Genomic DNA, 18,019 nt, shown 5'->3' on the forward strand with positions numbered 1-18,019 from the left:
TCTATTTATTTACTTTAAAATTACCCGTTTTAGTTTGTCAAAATCACGCATTATGAATTAAAAAATGAAATCCCTAGATAACTGCCATATTGAAAGGAATTATCTGATAGCTAAGCTCAGTTTAAAGGTAGCTAAGTAAGCCAGCTCACTGGTCATGATTAGATAGATAACATACTTCTCACGTTCTCATTGCATTTCTATTGCTCGGGACGAGGCAAACTTTGGCACAAACTAATTTGCTTTATGGCTCAGCATTCACCACGGCATTTGTGTGCTTCCACTGTCCCGAAAGTCTTAAAAACTTCAAAAGGAGTTGCAAGCACAACACTAACAAATAAATGGCTGCCTCGACCCTAGCAACAGTGAATTGACTCGAAACATTAACAAATTGTAAAGAATTTATCTTCTTAGAAACTGATCAACATCATATAACTTTAAAGAACAATTTATCGACTATAACGACACACTTAGACAACAGGATCGATGATTTTATCGATATAAAGTATCGATATCGAGTGGTAGCGTATCCGACGTTATAGGAATATTTTTTATACCCGCTTGGAGTAGCCGATGTGTAGTGTCAAACCCTTAGTGTTACAGTGTTTTTGATGTAAGTGTTACAATAATTAATAATATATTGTATTATAGTAATGTATGTGCGTACTTATGTTGTTGCGTTTGCATGCAATGTGACGTGTTAGAAATTGAAGAGATTAGGAAAGTGTTATTGTGTTAAGAACATAACGAGCTTAAATGGAATGTATGAATATCTTCTAGAAGGGAAAAAATTGAATATTTGATTAGTGGGTTTTTTTAGTGTGACAATGCATTGAATGGTAAAGTTCTAAATCAAAAATTGAACTTTTAGTCGTCTTGAAAAGTGTATTATCAGCTAGAATTGTTGAGAAGTTAATTGTTGGTTGTTGGTTATACGCGTAACATTGCAAGCAAAAGTTCACATACATAAATAATTAAAGAAGTTTGAGATGCGGAATGAATTTGTAAGGTAGGAACATACAAGTAGGGATATATCCTTCAATATTTGTTTTGTACTTAAAATGTTTGTTTGTATGTAATCATGAAATTTTCAAAGCACTGAGTTATCTATGCATTTAATTCATTCCGTTTTTATACAGGCGTTGTGTTTACGGCAGCTCTAAAATTATTATTTCTATTGGGAATAGTCAACTGTGGTATTTATCAGGTTGTTATATAAATCTCTATAGATCAATTTATGTACGCATGCAAGTAGTTTTCATCACAATTGAAAAACAGTTGACTGTTTCAAGCAGAAATAAGTAAAATGTAATTTATTTTAATGTGTATTATTTTATTACTTGCTCATAATGCGTCTTAGCGAACAAAATCAATCATAATTGGGACCAAAGTATCAAAATTATTTTACAGGAACGTAGGCGGACGCATTATATCAGATGTCAGTTTCATTTAGTATCAACATTGATTATCGATTTATTATAACGAACTTTTAACTAGCTTGACAGGTTTTTCAATCAATTTAACTACATAATCAATACCTATAGTTCGGCCATTCAGAGAATGCGTTCCTGACACGTCGCGATTGAACTGACGACGTAACTACATTCATTGATTATTGATATAATAATGTTGTTTTAATGCTCCTCAATTGTTAAAACGGTAAACAACCAGCAAAAATATTTTTATCGTAACTGCAACGCCATTGCAAAGTTACGTCGTCAGTTCAATCGCGACGTGTCAGGAACGCATTCTCTGAATGGCCGAACTATAATTTACAGCTATAAAACTTTTTTATCACTTTTCTAATTTCCTTTCATAAAATGGACATTGTCGTCGTAAATAGACCTTTTTCATAAAGACTGTTCAAATTTTCAATATTATTTTTGGTTTTGTAAATGTTGATAGTAAATGAAACTGACACAATGAATTTAGAGTGCTTCTGTAATCTTGGTGCGTAGGTTTATTTTGAAATTAATAGTTTGATGTTTCAACATGATCATGTATTATAGTTACATCCCGCTTGCAGATTGAAACTTCACAAATTAATAACAATTGATTCCACTGAAACAAACCAAGGCGAGATTAGGAGGAAGTAACATGAGAAATAACTGAGTTAGATTCAACTAAATTGTAAAATAAAGAGTGAATATCCTTAAGTTCATTTCAACGCTATGTATCGGAAAACTTTAGTGATGTCCTTCAATCTGCAATGTGGGATGTATGTAAATATAATTATTCCCTAATTTTCGTAGCTCTTCCATTGGTTTCAACATAATGGAGATTTATGAAGCAATAATTATGGTTTAAATCATTTGTTCGTAGTTAATCGATAGAAACGAATTTTATTAGTTTAAAAATTATATTAATTAGAATGTTTATCATGAAAATGTATAATTATGTGTTGAGTGTCATTACTACGATTATTCGCACAATTATTATGATTAATTAAATATTTTATTTTTGAGTAATGATAAGTTTATTATTGAGAAATTGATTTTATTTTAACAATAACCCCACCTGGGTGTATCGCCACGGGCATCATCAGAAATGTAATAAAATAGCCCATTTATTATTATGTAATTGTAATTATTCGTTGTAATATCAAGTGGTTGTTAGGTCGGCTCGCGTGCTCCGGCACGGTATACAATCAAGGAAGAATTGTCTATGTTGATGAAATGTATTGAATAAAACTTAATTATTAAACTATGCGTTTTATTTCCTTTCTTTTTAGATTCTTTGTAAAGATTTCATATTTAGACACACGGCAGTGTGTCCGCCAAGTTCGAGCAAAAAAAGCGACACACCGGCCGTGGGTTATATTACACAAACCATTTCGGGCCAAATTTGACCCCCCTATGACTCAAAATCTATTTTATTAACGCATATCAAATTTCTAGTATCTGTTGAGACCCCCTTACTTATCTAAAATACAAAATTTCATTAATATACCTATTGTAGGTCTTGAGATATTGACGTCAGAAAATCGCTATTTTTACTATACACTCACTGACTGACTGACTGACTCGCTCATCAAAAACCTAGATCACTTCCAATGGTCGTATTGACTTGAAATTTGGCATGGAGGTAGGTCTTTATGTCAAGGTAAAGGGAAAAATCTGAAAATGTACATTTATACCCGGTGTAAATTTATACCCCTAAGGAACTATAACGAACTAAATTTATCTATGTTTATATAATATATCTTCGAATGGTCGTACCGATCTGAAATTCGTTACAAAGGTTTGTATTTAGTCAAAGTAAAGTAAAAATCTGAAAACGGCCAAGTGTGAGTCACTTTCGAAAATAACGAATGTGTAACTTTGATCCACTATAAGTATGGAGCGAAAATGAATAAATAATAAGTATGTTCGCGACAGACACATCCGTGCGCCGCGAGTGCTAGATCATAGGATGCCGAAGTGTTCGTGTCTGCGCGTTCCTATTTATAGTTCACAAAATTGTATAAAGGCGCGCGCTCTCGTGTTTACATTCCACCCACAGTGTTAGAATCATAGAAAAAACTGTAAGTAGAACTTTTAGTGTTTATATAACGAATATAGTGTTTTTTATAGAAATTGTATAAAGTAAATGATTAAAATCAATAGTGGTAGCCTAGAGCTACATAGTCAGATAGTATTGTCAGATAGATAGATAGCTAGACCTAATAGTAAAATATAGCCTTTCAAACATGTAATAGTTATTTAATGAAAGCCTAGCTAGGTCATAAAACATGTCAACATTATAGTATTATCGATTGTACATGTTTAAAGTTTATAGCAATAAAAACAAGTCGTTCTTTGTGTTGTCATTTATCAGGACATATTACATATTAGGACTTAGGTCATGAACCTAGATAGATGGTCCCCAGGTAGCCTATGAAGTGCCATAACACACCCTACCTTTCGTATCGAGATGAACCCCATAGTTAATTTATAATCTCGAAATTAATCTTCAGTAAGGGCTGTTTTCATTCATACCGATATAGTTTTCTTAAAGTAATGTTTCAGACCTGAAGATATCTAGGGTGTTAATAGTATGGTTAGGTAGCGCACTTCGTGGAGCGCCTGGCAGGGCACCTTTCATGACACCACTATGTAATACTGTACTGTAAAGATATTAGCCTGTAAATTCTTGAAATATAATAAAGAGAGGTTTGCGGGAGGGACGAGGTACCGAGGCTCTCGATACGGTAAAGTTTCGAGAGCGCTAGGTGCGCACCCGTATCGAGCTAATTGTAGTCATCGGCCTAGTATATTTTTAAAGTGCAAAATAGTGAAAAGTAAACAGTGATAAATAGTACAGAATAGTTAGCAAGCGCATCGATACTCGTCCCCCCCAAGTGTGAACATAGCGAAGACTTTTATTTGAACATTTCCCTGACCCCATAGTAGCAAGCTTACTCCTCGTCCACCATTCTTCATATCAACATCAACGGGTTACCAAGAAATACAGTCCACTGCTCGAAACCCGACATCAAGAACCAGCGACAAACGGGGCGTCAACGTCTCAAGCCATACCACACGTATCTATACACCATGACTTTTTAGTCGTCTTACAACGGCAGCCCACTTCATGTATCCAATGACTAGTAGACGTTCATATAAAAAAAAATATTTATGAGATTTGAATAATTTAAAAATAAAAATTAATTCATTATTATGATGCATGACGTAGATTATAAGAACACCCTGTTGTGAGCGCTGCCCGAATCTTGTATCAATGAGCGCGGCGCGTTGGGAAGGTACCTACTTTCTACCGTTTGATACGTAAACATTTTTTTTTCAGTATTTTTCTTTGCACCTATTATCTTAATTAAGTAAGGCTATAAAATTAATAATCGTGTCTAGTGGTATTTTATGTCGGATAGATTGAGTGGACCACCTTTGTAAGACGACTAAAAAGTCACGGTGTATAGAACAACGCTTCGAGTACGTCCGTCCCGCACAAAGTAATTACTTATTTAAGTTGGTACCTACATGTATACCCATATATAATATTGATGAATGCGCCCGACACAAGACAAACCTCTGTTTGTCTGTCGCGGGAATCAAACCCGCGATGACATACGGCGTGCAAAGCAGGGTCACTACCAAACCAATACCTACGCGCTAAATCCACGGTTAAAAATTCAAGAAAATAGGTAAAGGTGTCGGTCGGATTCGGCAGACATCCACTGCTGGACAGACGCGGCGGTTTCACGATCATAGTGTGGTCAAAGATTAGCTAATAGTGAAGATGCCACTGCACTGCACTGCCTATTCTAGGCTACACAATGGGCCACCAATTATAATGCTGGTAGGTGGCATACTTACTTAGGTAACAACTAAAGACGTTGTTGTTTTAACTATTTGTAGTTAGGTACATTTTATAGGTGTACGGAGATTATTTATTGTATACGTACAAATTACTTAAAAATTAATTGTAAAATAGGATTATAATATAGTGCTGCTCGATCGATCCCAAATAAATTAAGTATAGTAATACAGAGTCCTTCTCCGCCTCTGAAAGATAGTATAAATGAGACATTTCCTTGACTAACTTAATTATAAGAAAAAAATAAAATAAACAACCTTACAAAAATAAATGAAATCCCACCACTTAAGATTATTGAAACGTTCAGCGGGGCCCAGCAGGGCCAAGGCCTGCCGGGGCTGCGGGTTGTTCGAAAGAGATACCGCGGCCCTGGTACATAAAAGGCCTATGACGGAACACGACGGTTTTTAGTCAGTAAGAGTCTGACACTCCCTCACCGCTGCTAACCCACAGCGGGAGGGGTCATTTGATGATTTTTAACGTCGAAAAAAAAAAAAAAAAGATTATTGAAACGCAGATGCTGTCAGAAGTGTGTTAGAGACGTATGCGCTATGGTAATTCCTTTCGGAGATTGCATAAGAAATGTTTGGATTACTTAGAAAAAAAAATGCGAAAAATAATACACAATTCTAATTAAAGCCATTAAATTTTATTCGTGAAAAATTGAGCGCATTTAAACTAAGCCTAAACAAAAATATACTTAAAATTAACTATATACGCTAAAATTAAATACAATTAATGAAATATTTCATTGAAGCGTCACAACAATACTGCAATCACTGAGAAAATAAATATTTAGCATTTTCATTGAGATTTAAAAAAAAAATATTCGATATTATTCAGTCTTATTAATAATTAAAATTAAAAAATGGAATTTAAATAGAAACAAATGGAATGACTCAACAATCATTGCCGTTCAATTACAATAATTAAAAAAATACGATACAACCATGTCGATTACAAAAATAAATATAAAATGTATTAACTGTACCACGATGTTGTTTCATACTGAACATCATACAGGTATAAATTACTACTCATTAATAAGAATAATAATAGGACGTCATTGAGAAACCATTCTCGTAATAATTACTAATTTAATACTTTTGCAATGAATTACCAACATTTAATGGTACAGTTTAATTTAAAATTACAATAAAATCAGATCAAAATATTCGAGACAAATAATATCTATATTGTTCATTAATCATTCATTACTACAATTAAAATAATTAACATTACATGTAATAAAATAAAACTGGATGGAATTTTACGATACAAAACAGATAATTGAAAATAATACAACTGATGTAAAATGGCAGTGAAAATATTCTAACGCTCAGAAATTGTGAGTAAAAACGTTTATCACTTTGATTTATTTATCGATACTCAAATATGATTCTACTTTAAGGAAATAAAACTGCATTATTTCACTGTGTTTTACACAAAGCTACAGATTTAAAATACAATTATTTTAACGTGAAATCAGCTTCATAAAACATTGTAATCGGTCTTAGAGATGTCGGTACAAAAAATATCGATATCGATAAACAAGTCAAAGCGAGGCAATTGATTATTCTATCTAAATCGCGTGTGGTGCGCGGTTCGTACGTTACAGTACTAAGCTACCATCTTTTACAACCATACGGCACAATCTTCGTAACTATATTCTGTTACTGAGTATCAATTTCTACAGAATTTTTACATACATTTTTAGGTACCTCCATTGTTATACGAGTGTCTAATTTTTATTTGTAGTTAAGATACTTATAGATAAGATATAATTCTCTGTCTCAAGGTCAACTCTATCTCTGTACCAAGCTTTATTAAAATCAGTTCAGTGGTTTAGATGAAAGCGTAACAGACAGACAGACAGAGTTACTTTCACATTTATCATATTAGTAGGGATGTAAGAAGATTTTGTAGAAATATAATAATTTCAGTAACAGAAAAGTTTAGACTTAACTTTCATTTACAAGTCTTTATTATTGTCGTTCGACAACCGCTCTCAGCAGACAACTGACACAAGTTGAAATGTAAAAAAAACGTACAAAAATAAAAACTAGACATTCTAATTACTGTAATGTCAAAAAATATGCGCATTTAGAGAGAACTCATACTTATATGAAGTAACCTATAAAAATAGGATTAATTAACTTTCTATTGGACAAACAACTTTGCTTACACTAAAGTTCATTTTCAACTTGCATCAAAAATACAGTTTTTCCTTCACTTCAAGGCAAATTAGCATCTAGCAATATTCTATCGTGTGTTAAACAGTGCAGATAAAAGTTGCTCAATGATAAATAAAAGCTGGAAATAAACACTTTTTAAGGCACTTTCACTGTAAATGTTATTTAGAACTAGATAAACTGACTTTAGAGTAACTATAGTATACTGACAAAAGAAATGCATGATTTAATTTTCAAATCAATCGATATTGTAGTTGTTACAACACTAGAAAATACTGAACTTAGGCTTTTCAATGAATTAAGAAATATTTCGACCACATAACGTTTAGGAAATAATGCTACACGCATTTATATGGCCAGGGGCTATCCTATATTTCGTAGTCCTTAATAAATCAATCAGGTCGATTAATAATTAATTAAAATTAATAATTTAACTGTATTAAAATCACTTAAAATTATAACTAATTTAAATCACATATTATATTAAAATTGAAAGTTTCGGATTTCACTGAGAATCGTTAAAATTAATAGTAAATCATTATTATAATTAGGATATTTTTTTTTGTTTGTTATTTTGTGCTCTCTATTTGTTCGTATAAATGGCGCTAGTGGGACGCAAGTGTGATACAATTAGAAACGTAACAAGTAATTTATTATTAACTTTTGATCAAATAAACTTGAATACAACGAAAACTAAACGTGTATCACAAAAAAACCAAAGCAAACATCATGATTTTGATGTTGAAGTTTTATTAAAATTCAAACAGTTTTGTTAACATTTTTGATTTTAAAAATGATACATACCGAAAACACCCATGACAGATATAAAAAAAAAAAACTAAATTTATCTTCATTTATGATTTCTTTCCAAAAACTACATTACAGCATTCGAAATCACCAAAAAAATAATACATACCTACAATTAAAAATTCTCTGTCCCACTAGCGCCACCTACCTTATTGCTTGCGAAACTGTCAGTTGCGTTCCGTCTCTCGCAGCGATCACACGTCTTTATTGAGTGCATACATGACGCTCGTGTCGAACGACGCGGCTACTGTGTAGTTCTTTGTGAGGAGGAAGTTCGTAGTCTTATTGCGGATGGTATCGTTGCTGAATTGTACCTCTATCATCTGGAATTATTGAAAAATAATTATTAATTTAATGATAAACTGCTGAATAAAAAGAAAGGGGAGGTAACTTAGACCCGGGAGAAGGTTTTAGGATAGTTTTTTGTCACCATCCGGCTGCGGGACGCGGGTGAAACCGCGGGCGAAAGCTAGTATTTATATAAATCGATGTTGTGCTATTTCTCACGGGATGGCGCAGCAATAACTTGTTGGTATATATTTTGTTTTTTGTTAACATTATGAGTCATGTTACTTAAATAAAGAAACTTACTATTCTATTTTAGGGGGCTCCCATGTAACAAACGTGGTTTTATCCCTACTAAGTTTCGAAATTCTTTTTCAAACCCTAATTTCCCAAACGGGCGAAGGGTAATTCTTATCTCCGGAACCCTTCGAGCGCAAGGTTTTAGGTATGGAGGATCTCCTCACCGGCAAGTGCACCCTGTCGTCATCGAAGGGCAGGTGCGCGAGCGCGGGCAGCGCACTGCTCCCGCCCAGCAGCAGCAGCCGCGCCCGCGCCGCGTCGCCCGCCAGCAGCACCGTCAGCAGCGGCAGGCACAGCACGCGCGAGCTGAACACGCTCTCCTGGGACTCTGTCTCTTGGTATGTCACCTGTCACATGTTACATCAGATTATAATGTATGAATTTTGTGGGATGCTTCTTTTGAAAAGGAACAATTATGCATAGTTAATGTAAATGTTTAGTTCTGTTATAAGGATGCAGGATTATTGTTCGAGAATTCCGCTTTTTATCTCTCAATTACTATATGGTAATGGATTTTTAATGATTTGCTAGATTTATGCGAGGAATCGTATCCGGCTTGAATGAAAAAACTGTACTGAGCGTCGTGTAACCCACACAAGAAGAATATCAGAATTTCAGGGGAGAGTAATCTGGGAGTCTCCGCTACCATACGCCTTGAAACAGGAGATAGTAACGTTTCTTATCCCCCGGACCCTTCATTTCGACGTGCTACTTTCTTAGGAGATGTTCCGTAATGACACCCACTCATCATTTTGTTCTCCATGTGCTGAACTTATTGGTTTTTATCAGCACATGCTGAACATGATGTGTGGGAGCAAAACATGATTAGTCCAAAGCTTAAAGCTACTAAAGTAAGGCTGTTTTATGAACCTTTTTTTTTCAGTGCCTTTACTGTTCATACACTTACCTACTTCCTGCTAGAAATTACATAAAATAAGTGTATCGTACCTCTCTCGGATGCTCCGTGGGGCTGAGGCACGCATGCAGGGCTCTAGCAGGCCCCCGCAGCGCCAGGTAGTCTCGCGCCGCCGCCCGCACCACCACGCCGTCCCAGCCGCGCGCCGACAGCAGGTACGCCGCAGTACCGGACACAGGCCCGCGGGGGACGAACTCTACTAGCGTGCCGTTGTACTAGACACAAAAATAATGCAATTACAATCTAAAATCATTTATTAAAACTTGGCTGCAAAACAGCACTTTTCGAACGCCGAAAGACAATGCCCAAAACGACCGCCCACCACTTCCTATGTGTTTTTTCTGGGAAGAAGTGGCGCAACAAACTCAACAGCAACACACATAATGCAATTTATTAGTATCCCACTGCTGGGCAAAGGCCTCTTCATCTCGCTTTAACACTTCCTGATCCTTCGACAGACTCTACCAGTCTCGACAGTAGGCAATAATACAAATATATGGTAAAATATTATCCAATGGCAATTTAAATACAAACAAATCATGCCTGTTTATACAATGTTTTTCTTGCACCCAAATAGAAAGTAGTTTATAATCTTCCCGAGGGTGCCACCTGTGTTACGAAATTATCATCTTAATAGTTGGGTTTGCCCAATCAGAGACAGAACTCAACTTAAAATATTTGCCTAAAAAATCAACTAAAATCTACGTAACGAAAAATTTTATTTTTATAGCATTGTTAAGCATACTAACTTACTGCCTACGTTCACACATCTCCATGTGTGGACACGAACAAAGACGTATTATATCTTGAATGACGTAGGAACATGACTATTTACCAGTTGAGATAACATTTTAAATCCAATTTTGGTACTGTTTACCGTGATTCCTTTTAAGTTTTGAGTTCTCCACGATGACGTAAAAAGGATATAGATAGAAAAACTTTAACATGAAATACAATATGAATATAAGCCTGGTTCCTGCGGTTTCCTGAGCTTGTACCTGTACCCAGATATAACATAATATAGCCTTTTACCGAGGGATAATGTAACTTCCCAAAAATGATTTATTTTTCAGATTAGATAATTTGTTTCAGAGCCTGTATAATACATATTAGTATAAGAAGTATAGAAGTGTTATGTTTAGAGTATAGCGAGGCATTGTAACAAATCCGAAGGCCGTGGAATGTGCTAACAATGGCGTGAGAATTACTAATCAATATTGTGCTCCAAACATGTTTACTCATGTTGTTTTATTTCACTTTCTTTTCTACAACTATGTATAAGTTTATAATCTGAGATGATTCTGTTAGAAAACTTATTGTTTCCCGCGGTTTTACCCTACTCCCCTAAGGACTACTTCAACAACCGGGACAAAAACTGCGTTCCCCTTTTTCGTACGCGTACTAGACGAATTTTAATGAAACTCGACAGAAATACAGATTTTATGTAGGTATATAAGAATAACATATAGGCAATTTTTCCTACGGTACGAAAGTAGTTCCCTCGGGATTTGGGAGAAACCACAGGTGGAAGCTAATGTATTAATAAAGTGTAGTAAATAACAGTTTCTTGAATGGCTCGTTTCTTATACTACTACAAACACTACAAAAGAGGAAGTATATAATGTTTACGGGATGTAACAGGATAAGATGAGACATAGTCACAAGACTCATAAGACTCATGTGTCATGCCTCACAATAGCAAACACATCACTACAGATGTCATTTCCTATGTGGATATGTACACTGGGTTTTAGTATATGTATGTAGGTGTATTTACATAGACCGTGCATAGGAGAGCACGTAAATGTCGTAAATGCGCCTGATCTCTCCATGAGAGTGAAGCAATAGTGAGTGCACTATAATATGTCCTGCGGAGTTGGTTAATCTCCTTACATGAGAAGAGCCGCCGTAGTCGATAATCGGTTAGAAGGACATCATCATCATTTGCATAGCGGCCACTCATATTAAGATTTTCTTTGTCTTTCTTCCATGTTTATATGTTACACAGTATATACAAATCAAATCAAATCATAATTTATTTATTTATGTTTGTACATAATATCTTAATTAGGTTTTGCTCTGGCATAATTCAGGTCGTATATAGGTACTACTTTGTTTATTTTATTATACAAATATGGACCTAAAAATGCGAAGAATCGGTTTGTAAACACAAACTTTGATGTAGAGTGAGAAGTACAGACAATATCTTTCCGTCTCTTAGTGTTAGTAAGGTTCGCGTCATATGTAAGCGCAGTATGCTGTTTTAATACAGTAAATAATACAAAAAGTTGTCGCACTATGAGCACTTTATTAGACTCATACAGTATGAAAGTAGGGAAACGGTACGGTCGGCGCGTAGCAACTTTCAGGATGGCTCTTTGCGCCCGCTCTATCGGAAGTATCAATGTTTTTCCATTTCCACCCCAGGAAGTGATGCAGTATTGGATTATAGATTGACACAAAGCCTTGTATAACTGAATAATTAGTTTTTGATCTGCAATAATTTCTTAAAGACAAACATCAGCTTGCGAATTCTAGATGTTAAAGCAGCAAAATGCTGTTTATATGAAAGGTTTTCATCCAGTATAAGCCCTATATCATACATACATATCTATAAGTTAAACACCATAAAATCGCTTAATACTCACAATCTCCCCATACAGTTGGTCGAGCACCCGCACCTGCGGCGTGGGCTGCGGCGGCGGGTGCGGCGGCAGCGCCCGGTGGCGCGGCGCGAGGTGCAGCTGCTGCACGAAGGCCACCAGCGCCGCCGAGCCCTGCGCGATGCTGGCCAGCTCGTAGTCGCGGGACATGTTCGCGCGGAACTTTTGAGCGCCCAGGGCTGGTGAGAACACAGAATCAGGCCACTATTATACATAGGTAGGTATTCTAAAAGTTTTTATTAGTATTTGGTTTGTAAACAGCAGAACATATCACTAATGTCCTTAACATTTTTGGCTACTGAACTCCAACAGTAATTTTGAACTTCAGATAAAATTTTATGTAAGTTCTAGAATGTTTAGCCAAACTGCTTTTTTTCAGGTGTTAGCTACTATCATGATGATTAATTACATTAAAAAAAAAACTGTAAACGTTAGGAAAAAAAGATAAAATAGAAAAAACAATGTTGAAATGAAAATTACGGAAAAAAAATAAAAATGATTCTAGCTCCTAAAGTACAAAAAATCGCTGAACATACATGGGGGTGATTCGGATACCCCATAGCATAGAGCTTCCAAATTTTTCTTTTGGACGCCTATGGATGGGCCACCCTGTATAAAAGATAAAAAGTCATTTATTAAAAGTAGGTACAAAATGAGCACTTTCAGAAGGTCAACATTAAGATAGCTGTTCTCCAGTACCTATGTGCTTTTATTGGGAAGAATAAATAGTGAAACAAACTCCCTAGCAAATAGAAATTCCAAGATTCTATTTGCTAATAGCAAGTATTTAGTGACCGAATCATTTAGACAATGAATATAGTTAAGTGTAATAAGCCCTATAGTTTAAAAACGAAGAAAAAAATGATAAACATACCAACAGTATCCATATAAATGAGCAGCATCGTCATGACAGTGACAAATGTCAGCACAAACAGCATTGCGGGCAGCAGCCGTCGGTACAAGTCATTGGGTGAGGCCTTCGTAAACCCTGGCACGGACAGACGTGGTGTCACCACTGGTGGCGGGACTGCTGGTAGTGGTACTGTGGTGGTAGTTTTGTCCGGAACGGCTTTAGGTAATGTGTCTTTAGGTTTGTCTGCTGTCTCTGCAGGTAGATCCTGGACTGTTGCCTCCGGTAAGGGATTCTCTTGTATTTTCTGTCACAACAAAGGTTTGTTTTTGAGATTGATGACATCATTATTTCAGATTGCCTTTCAAAATTATTGTTGTGCATTCACTTGCAAATAATAGTTTCTACCCAAGAGCTTACTGATGATAATCATCTTACCTTATGTAATCTAGACATCTTTGTTAACTAAAACATCAAAGATTTCACCACAATTTCCCAAAATTATATTACCACACGTGCAATTTATAGCATTTAGTATTTTTTTATTGCTTGCTGCAGAAAATAACTTAAAATTTCGCGTTACATGCCAAAATGAGGACCTATAGGCCACAGACAAGACAGGTGTATTTTTTTTACGGATACACAAAAACAAACAGCTGCAAGGAGGCGCGATGACAAACATTCATACTAAAAAAAGCATTGTCGTGCAAATGTCAAGATACTGTGTATATTTCCCCAAAGTTTGATAATAGTTTTATAAGCCAACAATAGTTTTAATAGAAAACCACTTCTGTAAGAGCTATTAGCTTCCTTAATGACAATAAAATGAACACAAATCCGTGACAAAACTTACCTTTTCGGCCATCGTAACCCTTTGTTTTGTTCTTTACGGCAACTAAACACGCACTTCGATCACTTCCTGTTCTTATATTATATCATAAAAGAAACATAATAAAATTAACACAATTATAATACTTTTCACTTATTTATACGTGTGTAATACTGAATTATTTGAAAATAAAATAAATTAAACGTCAAAGAAGCGTGAGTCACTGACCGCATTAGTAGCGACTACTTCAAGAAAACAAATCTACCAAAATTAAATTTAAAATTCTACCAAGATTAACAAGAGTTGAATTTTGCAGTGATTTATATTGAGGAATAAAATCCTGTCCAAAATAGACAGGTAAGATCACTTATAATTTGAATTTGAGGATTAAGTTTGTGTACACACTGTTCTGACTTCCATAAAACTTCAAAAAGAAATAGAAACTCTTGTTATGTGAATACAAATGATGATGCACCTGCCTATTTGAATATTTTTGAGATGGAGAAAAGCAAATGCTGCACGGGCGTAGCCAGGTTTTAGAATCGGGGGGGGTTCAAGAAAATAAAACCGGCCAAGTGCGAGTCAGACTCGCGCAGCGAGGGTTCCGTACAAATCCTGTATAGATAAAAAGTGAGTTTCGCGCCAACCGTTAAGTTTAGAACAATCTTAGTTATGGTAATTTCGTGAGAGTCAAAATAGTTAATATTTTTTATTTTATAATATAACTAAAATAGTAGGCCAGTACCTTGTAAAAGTTATTTTATTAAAGTTATTTATATACAACATTTTATAGTCATCATTCAGAAATTTGATTGAAAATAACTAATTATGTCTTAAAGGTCATTGGGCATATCTGACCCGCTTTGTAAAAAGTGGCGGACATGAATCAAAGTAGTTTTAAATCGTGGAGAATGGTATGACGTTTCTTTGAATATAATATTTTATTAAAATTCCATGGAGACGAATGTCCAGGATCGTTTGAAAAATATAAAAGACAAGCAGTTTCAGAGGATTGTACAGGTTGCAATGCTAGTTTTTATTGTTAAAGAATTTTCATAAAGAAGGAAGATGCCAATTCGGATGACCAGGATCTGATGAGGATCTGGAAACCCTGAGAAATCGAGGGCAACTCTTGAATATTGTAGGCACGCATCGAGTCATAACCAGACATGTGAGTGTATTTTTGAGGGTACTGGTAAACAGTGAACTTTTGGAGCTGATTTGATTATGGAGACTACAGAGAGTCGAGGGAACTCCTGAACGGTATGTTGCAACTACCACGTGTTTGGGTTTATTTTATTCGTATTGGCGAAGACTTTCCACATAGATAGGTTTGACTGCCATTGTGGGATCGATAGCAAAGATCAGATATAGTTATGGGAACGCCTTTACAATTTATAACGTAACCTTGTGTTGGAGCTTATTTTATTTTAGGTGACGAGAATTCACTACTAACTTGGGTTAAAGCAGCCATTGCAGGAATGGGATATTTTATTTTTGAGGGATTAATCACCTAACGAGCCCCAGTTTCAGGTTTTTTTTCGAAACCGCCTGACGATTTGTAGCTGTCGAAGTGTAACAACGACCTCTAGAGAGTAGGATTCGGGGCTGCTGGCTTTACGTTTCTAGAGCCTTGACAAAAATATTCTGTCCCTTTCTTTGTTTTATAAAGTCGGCTTTATTTTGTAGCATTTTACAAACAAATCCAACTTCAAACATATAAAAAAGCAACAAGAAAACAAAAGCAAGAAAGAAATTAAAAAGATGTTAGGTGCATCAGTCTAAAAGTCGGTGTCTAGAGGATGCATCTATATTTATTTAACCACCGAGATCTAGACCGATGCATATAAACAGTTTTCTTGTTGTTTTTAGAAGTTGTTTTTTTTTTGTAAAAAGTTTTTATTTTTAACTTTTGTGTAAAGTTCTCGTCAATACGAATAATATAAACACGACGTAACTAAAAACATACCGTTAAGGAGTTCTCTCGACTTTCTCACGTCTCCATCATCAGGTAAGCTCTAAACCTTCACTGTTTGATAGTATTACCAGACATACATCTGAGAATCAAGTTTAAATCCTATGCATGCCTACAATTTCTGATAGTTGCCCTCGATTTCTCAGGATTTCCATCATCAGATCCTGACCTGATGACAATGGAAATAAACGGCGAGTATACTCTTTCACTACAAAGAAATGATTTCTCAAATCCGTCAAACGTGGTCGTTTAAATTCCCCATTGAAATGAGGAAAATATTTGATGTTTACACCTGATTTTCTCTAGATTCCCATGGTTCACATTGATGCGACTAATGCCATAGTAAATCAGAGCCTTTATCACCAGGCCCGCCGCTAGCTGTTTGTTCGCCCGCGTGCAAAACCGATTATGTCGCCCTACCACTACATATTATACTGGGTTTTGTCAAAAAATATATAAGGGGGGGGGGTCCAGGGGGTCCGGACCCAATTCATATCCATTTTACTAGTCCAACAGAAAAAAATATGTACATGCACCGCTCTGATTGCAGAAAACGCACTTACTTTTGGATACATAAATATTGCAATAGGTACATAACATGTTTTATTTACTTGAAATGCTCTAAGTCTTAGAGTAACCTAAGAAGTCCTGGGTTAGCCCATAAGCAGACTAAGCAATTGCTTAGGGCATCAATGCAGTGCAATCATTACCCAAGTGGCCCCTATGTATTGAAAGGACAATGCTATTCTTTGTATGGAAGTTGGGCTCAAGTGTTGCCCACAGTAACTGTATAGTGTATTATGTTCCATAGGCTTATATAAGGTCCCAGACCGAAACATTTCGAAATCTATCCCAGGAGTCCTGAGAAAAACTGGTTTGACTCTTATTCAATATTACGAAAAATATGCTTACGAACGAAGTCTTAACTATTCCACTTTTATTACCTTAATTGAAATGCATTATATTAATCGACAAAGACGAGGTATTGTACGAGACATTTTTTTACCGACTTCAAAAAATGGAGGAGTTTCTCAGTTAGTTTGTATTCTTTTTACGTTTGTACGTGCATAAGTCCGTCGTTTACCAACCGATTTAAACAATCATTTTATTGTTTGAAAGGATTTACTTTCCAAATGGTTCCTTTGTTATTCGGTCCAGGGTCTGGTGATAGAAACCTTAAAACAATAGGGAACTCTCGGAAATTGTAAGCACATATCGAATAAAAACTTGTCATTCGGGTATACTGGAAATACCACCGGAAAATAGCATAGGTTAAGTCCTGACCTGACGATGGAGACGACAATGAGACGAGGGAACTCCTCAACGGTATCTAATAACTAGCTCGTGTTCGAGCTTATTTTATTCGTCTTGATAAGATTTTTCCATTGCCATTACGGATATTAATTGTATGACGCTACACGAACTTAGGACTGATTGTGGTAGATAGAGACTGAAAAGCAAGAGAAACAACAATTACCTTTAAACGTCGATTTTTGTTTTTTTTATCCTGATAACAGTGAAACCATTAACTATCTGAACTTCAACGCTGGAACTTTTTTCTAGTATAGACATATATAAATATAGTTGGTTATATATGTAGATATATATGGATGTATATATATATGATATATAAATGTATTTTTCTTTCATTCTTTCTTTTTATCTTTCTTTCATCGTTATTCTAGATAATAACACTATCTAAGAAAAGAGCAGGACGTCTCGTAGCGTTTTGGTGCCTAGCCAATCCTAAAAACCAAACCAGGCACATTACATGAGCACAACAGCCTATTGTTCGTCGACCCGTAAAACACGTACAATAATAGTGACTGATGCTATTAATCCCACTGTTGCTATTATCAGCATCGATTAAGATGTAACAGTGATATACTTTG

The 18,019-nt window shown here is 35.5% G+C and overlaps 1 protein-coding gene across 1 annotated transcript; it reads right to left on the minus strand.

Moving 5' to 3' along the window:
* Positions 1-5,940: 5,940 nt before the first annotated feature.
* LOC124641976 (protein Star) lies at positions 5,941-14,381 on the minus strand. The gene is made up of 6 exons (XM_047180257.1): positions 14,177-14,381; positions 13,348-13,630; positions 12,459-12,652; positions 9,843-10,025; positions 9,059-9,241; positions 5,941-8,632 (listed from the first exon to the last, which is right to left on the minus strand). The coding sequence occupies exons 1-6, from the start codon at positions 14,186-14,188 to the stop codon at positions 8,504-8,506; spliced, it is 984 nt and encodes a 327-aa protein (XP_047036213.1). The 5' UTR covers positions 14,189-14,381; the 3' UTR covers positions 5,941-8,503.
* Positions 14,382-18,019: the final 3,638 nt, after the last annotated feature.

This window comes from Helicoverpa zea, chromosome 23, assembly GCF_022581195.2.
Source record: "Helicoverpa zea isolate HzStark_Cry1AcR chromosome 23, ilHelZeax1.1, whole genome shotgun sequence".
In the NCBI taxonomy this organism is placed as follows: domain Eukaryota; kingdom Metazoa; phylum Arthropoda; class Insecta; order Lepidoptera; family Noctuidae; genus Helicoverpa; species Helicoverpa zea.

Excerpts from the sequence above, each read along its gene's own strand:
- LOC124641976 (XM_047180257.1), bottom strand. Across the intron at positions 10,026-12,458 it reads ACCAACTGTATGGGGAGATT|TACAACGGCACGCTAGTAGA; the intron begins GTGAGTATTAAG and ends TTTTGTGTCTAG. Across the intron at positions 9,242-9,842 it reads CCACGGAGCATCCGAGAGAG|GTGACATACCAAGAGACAGA; the intron begins GTACGATACACT and ends AACATGTGACAG.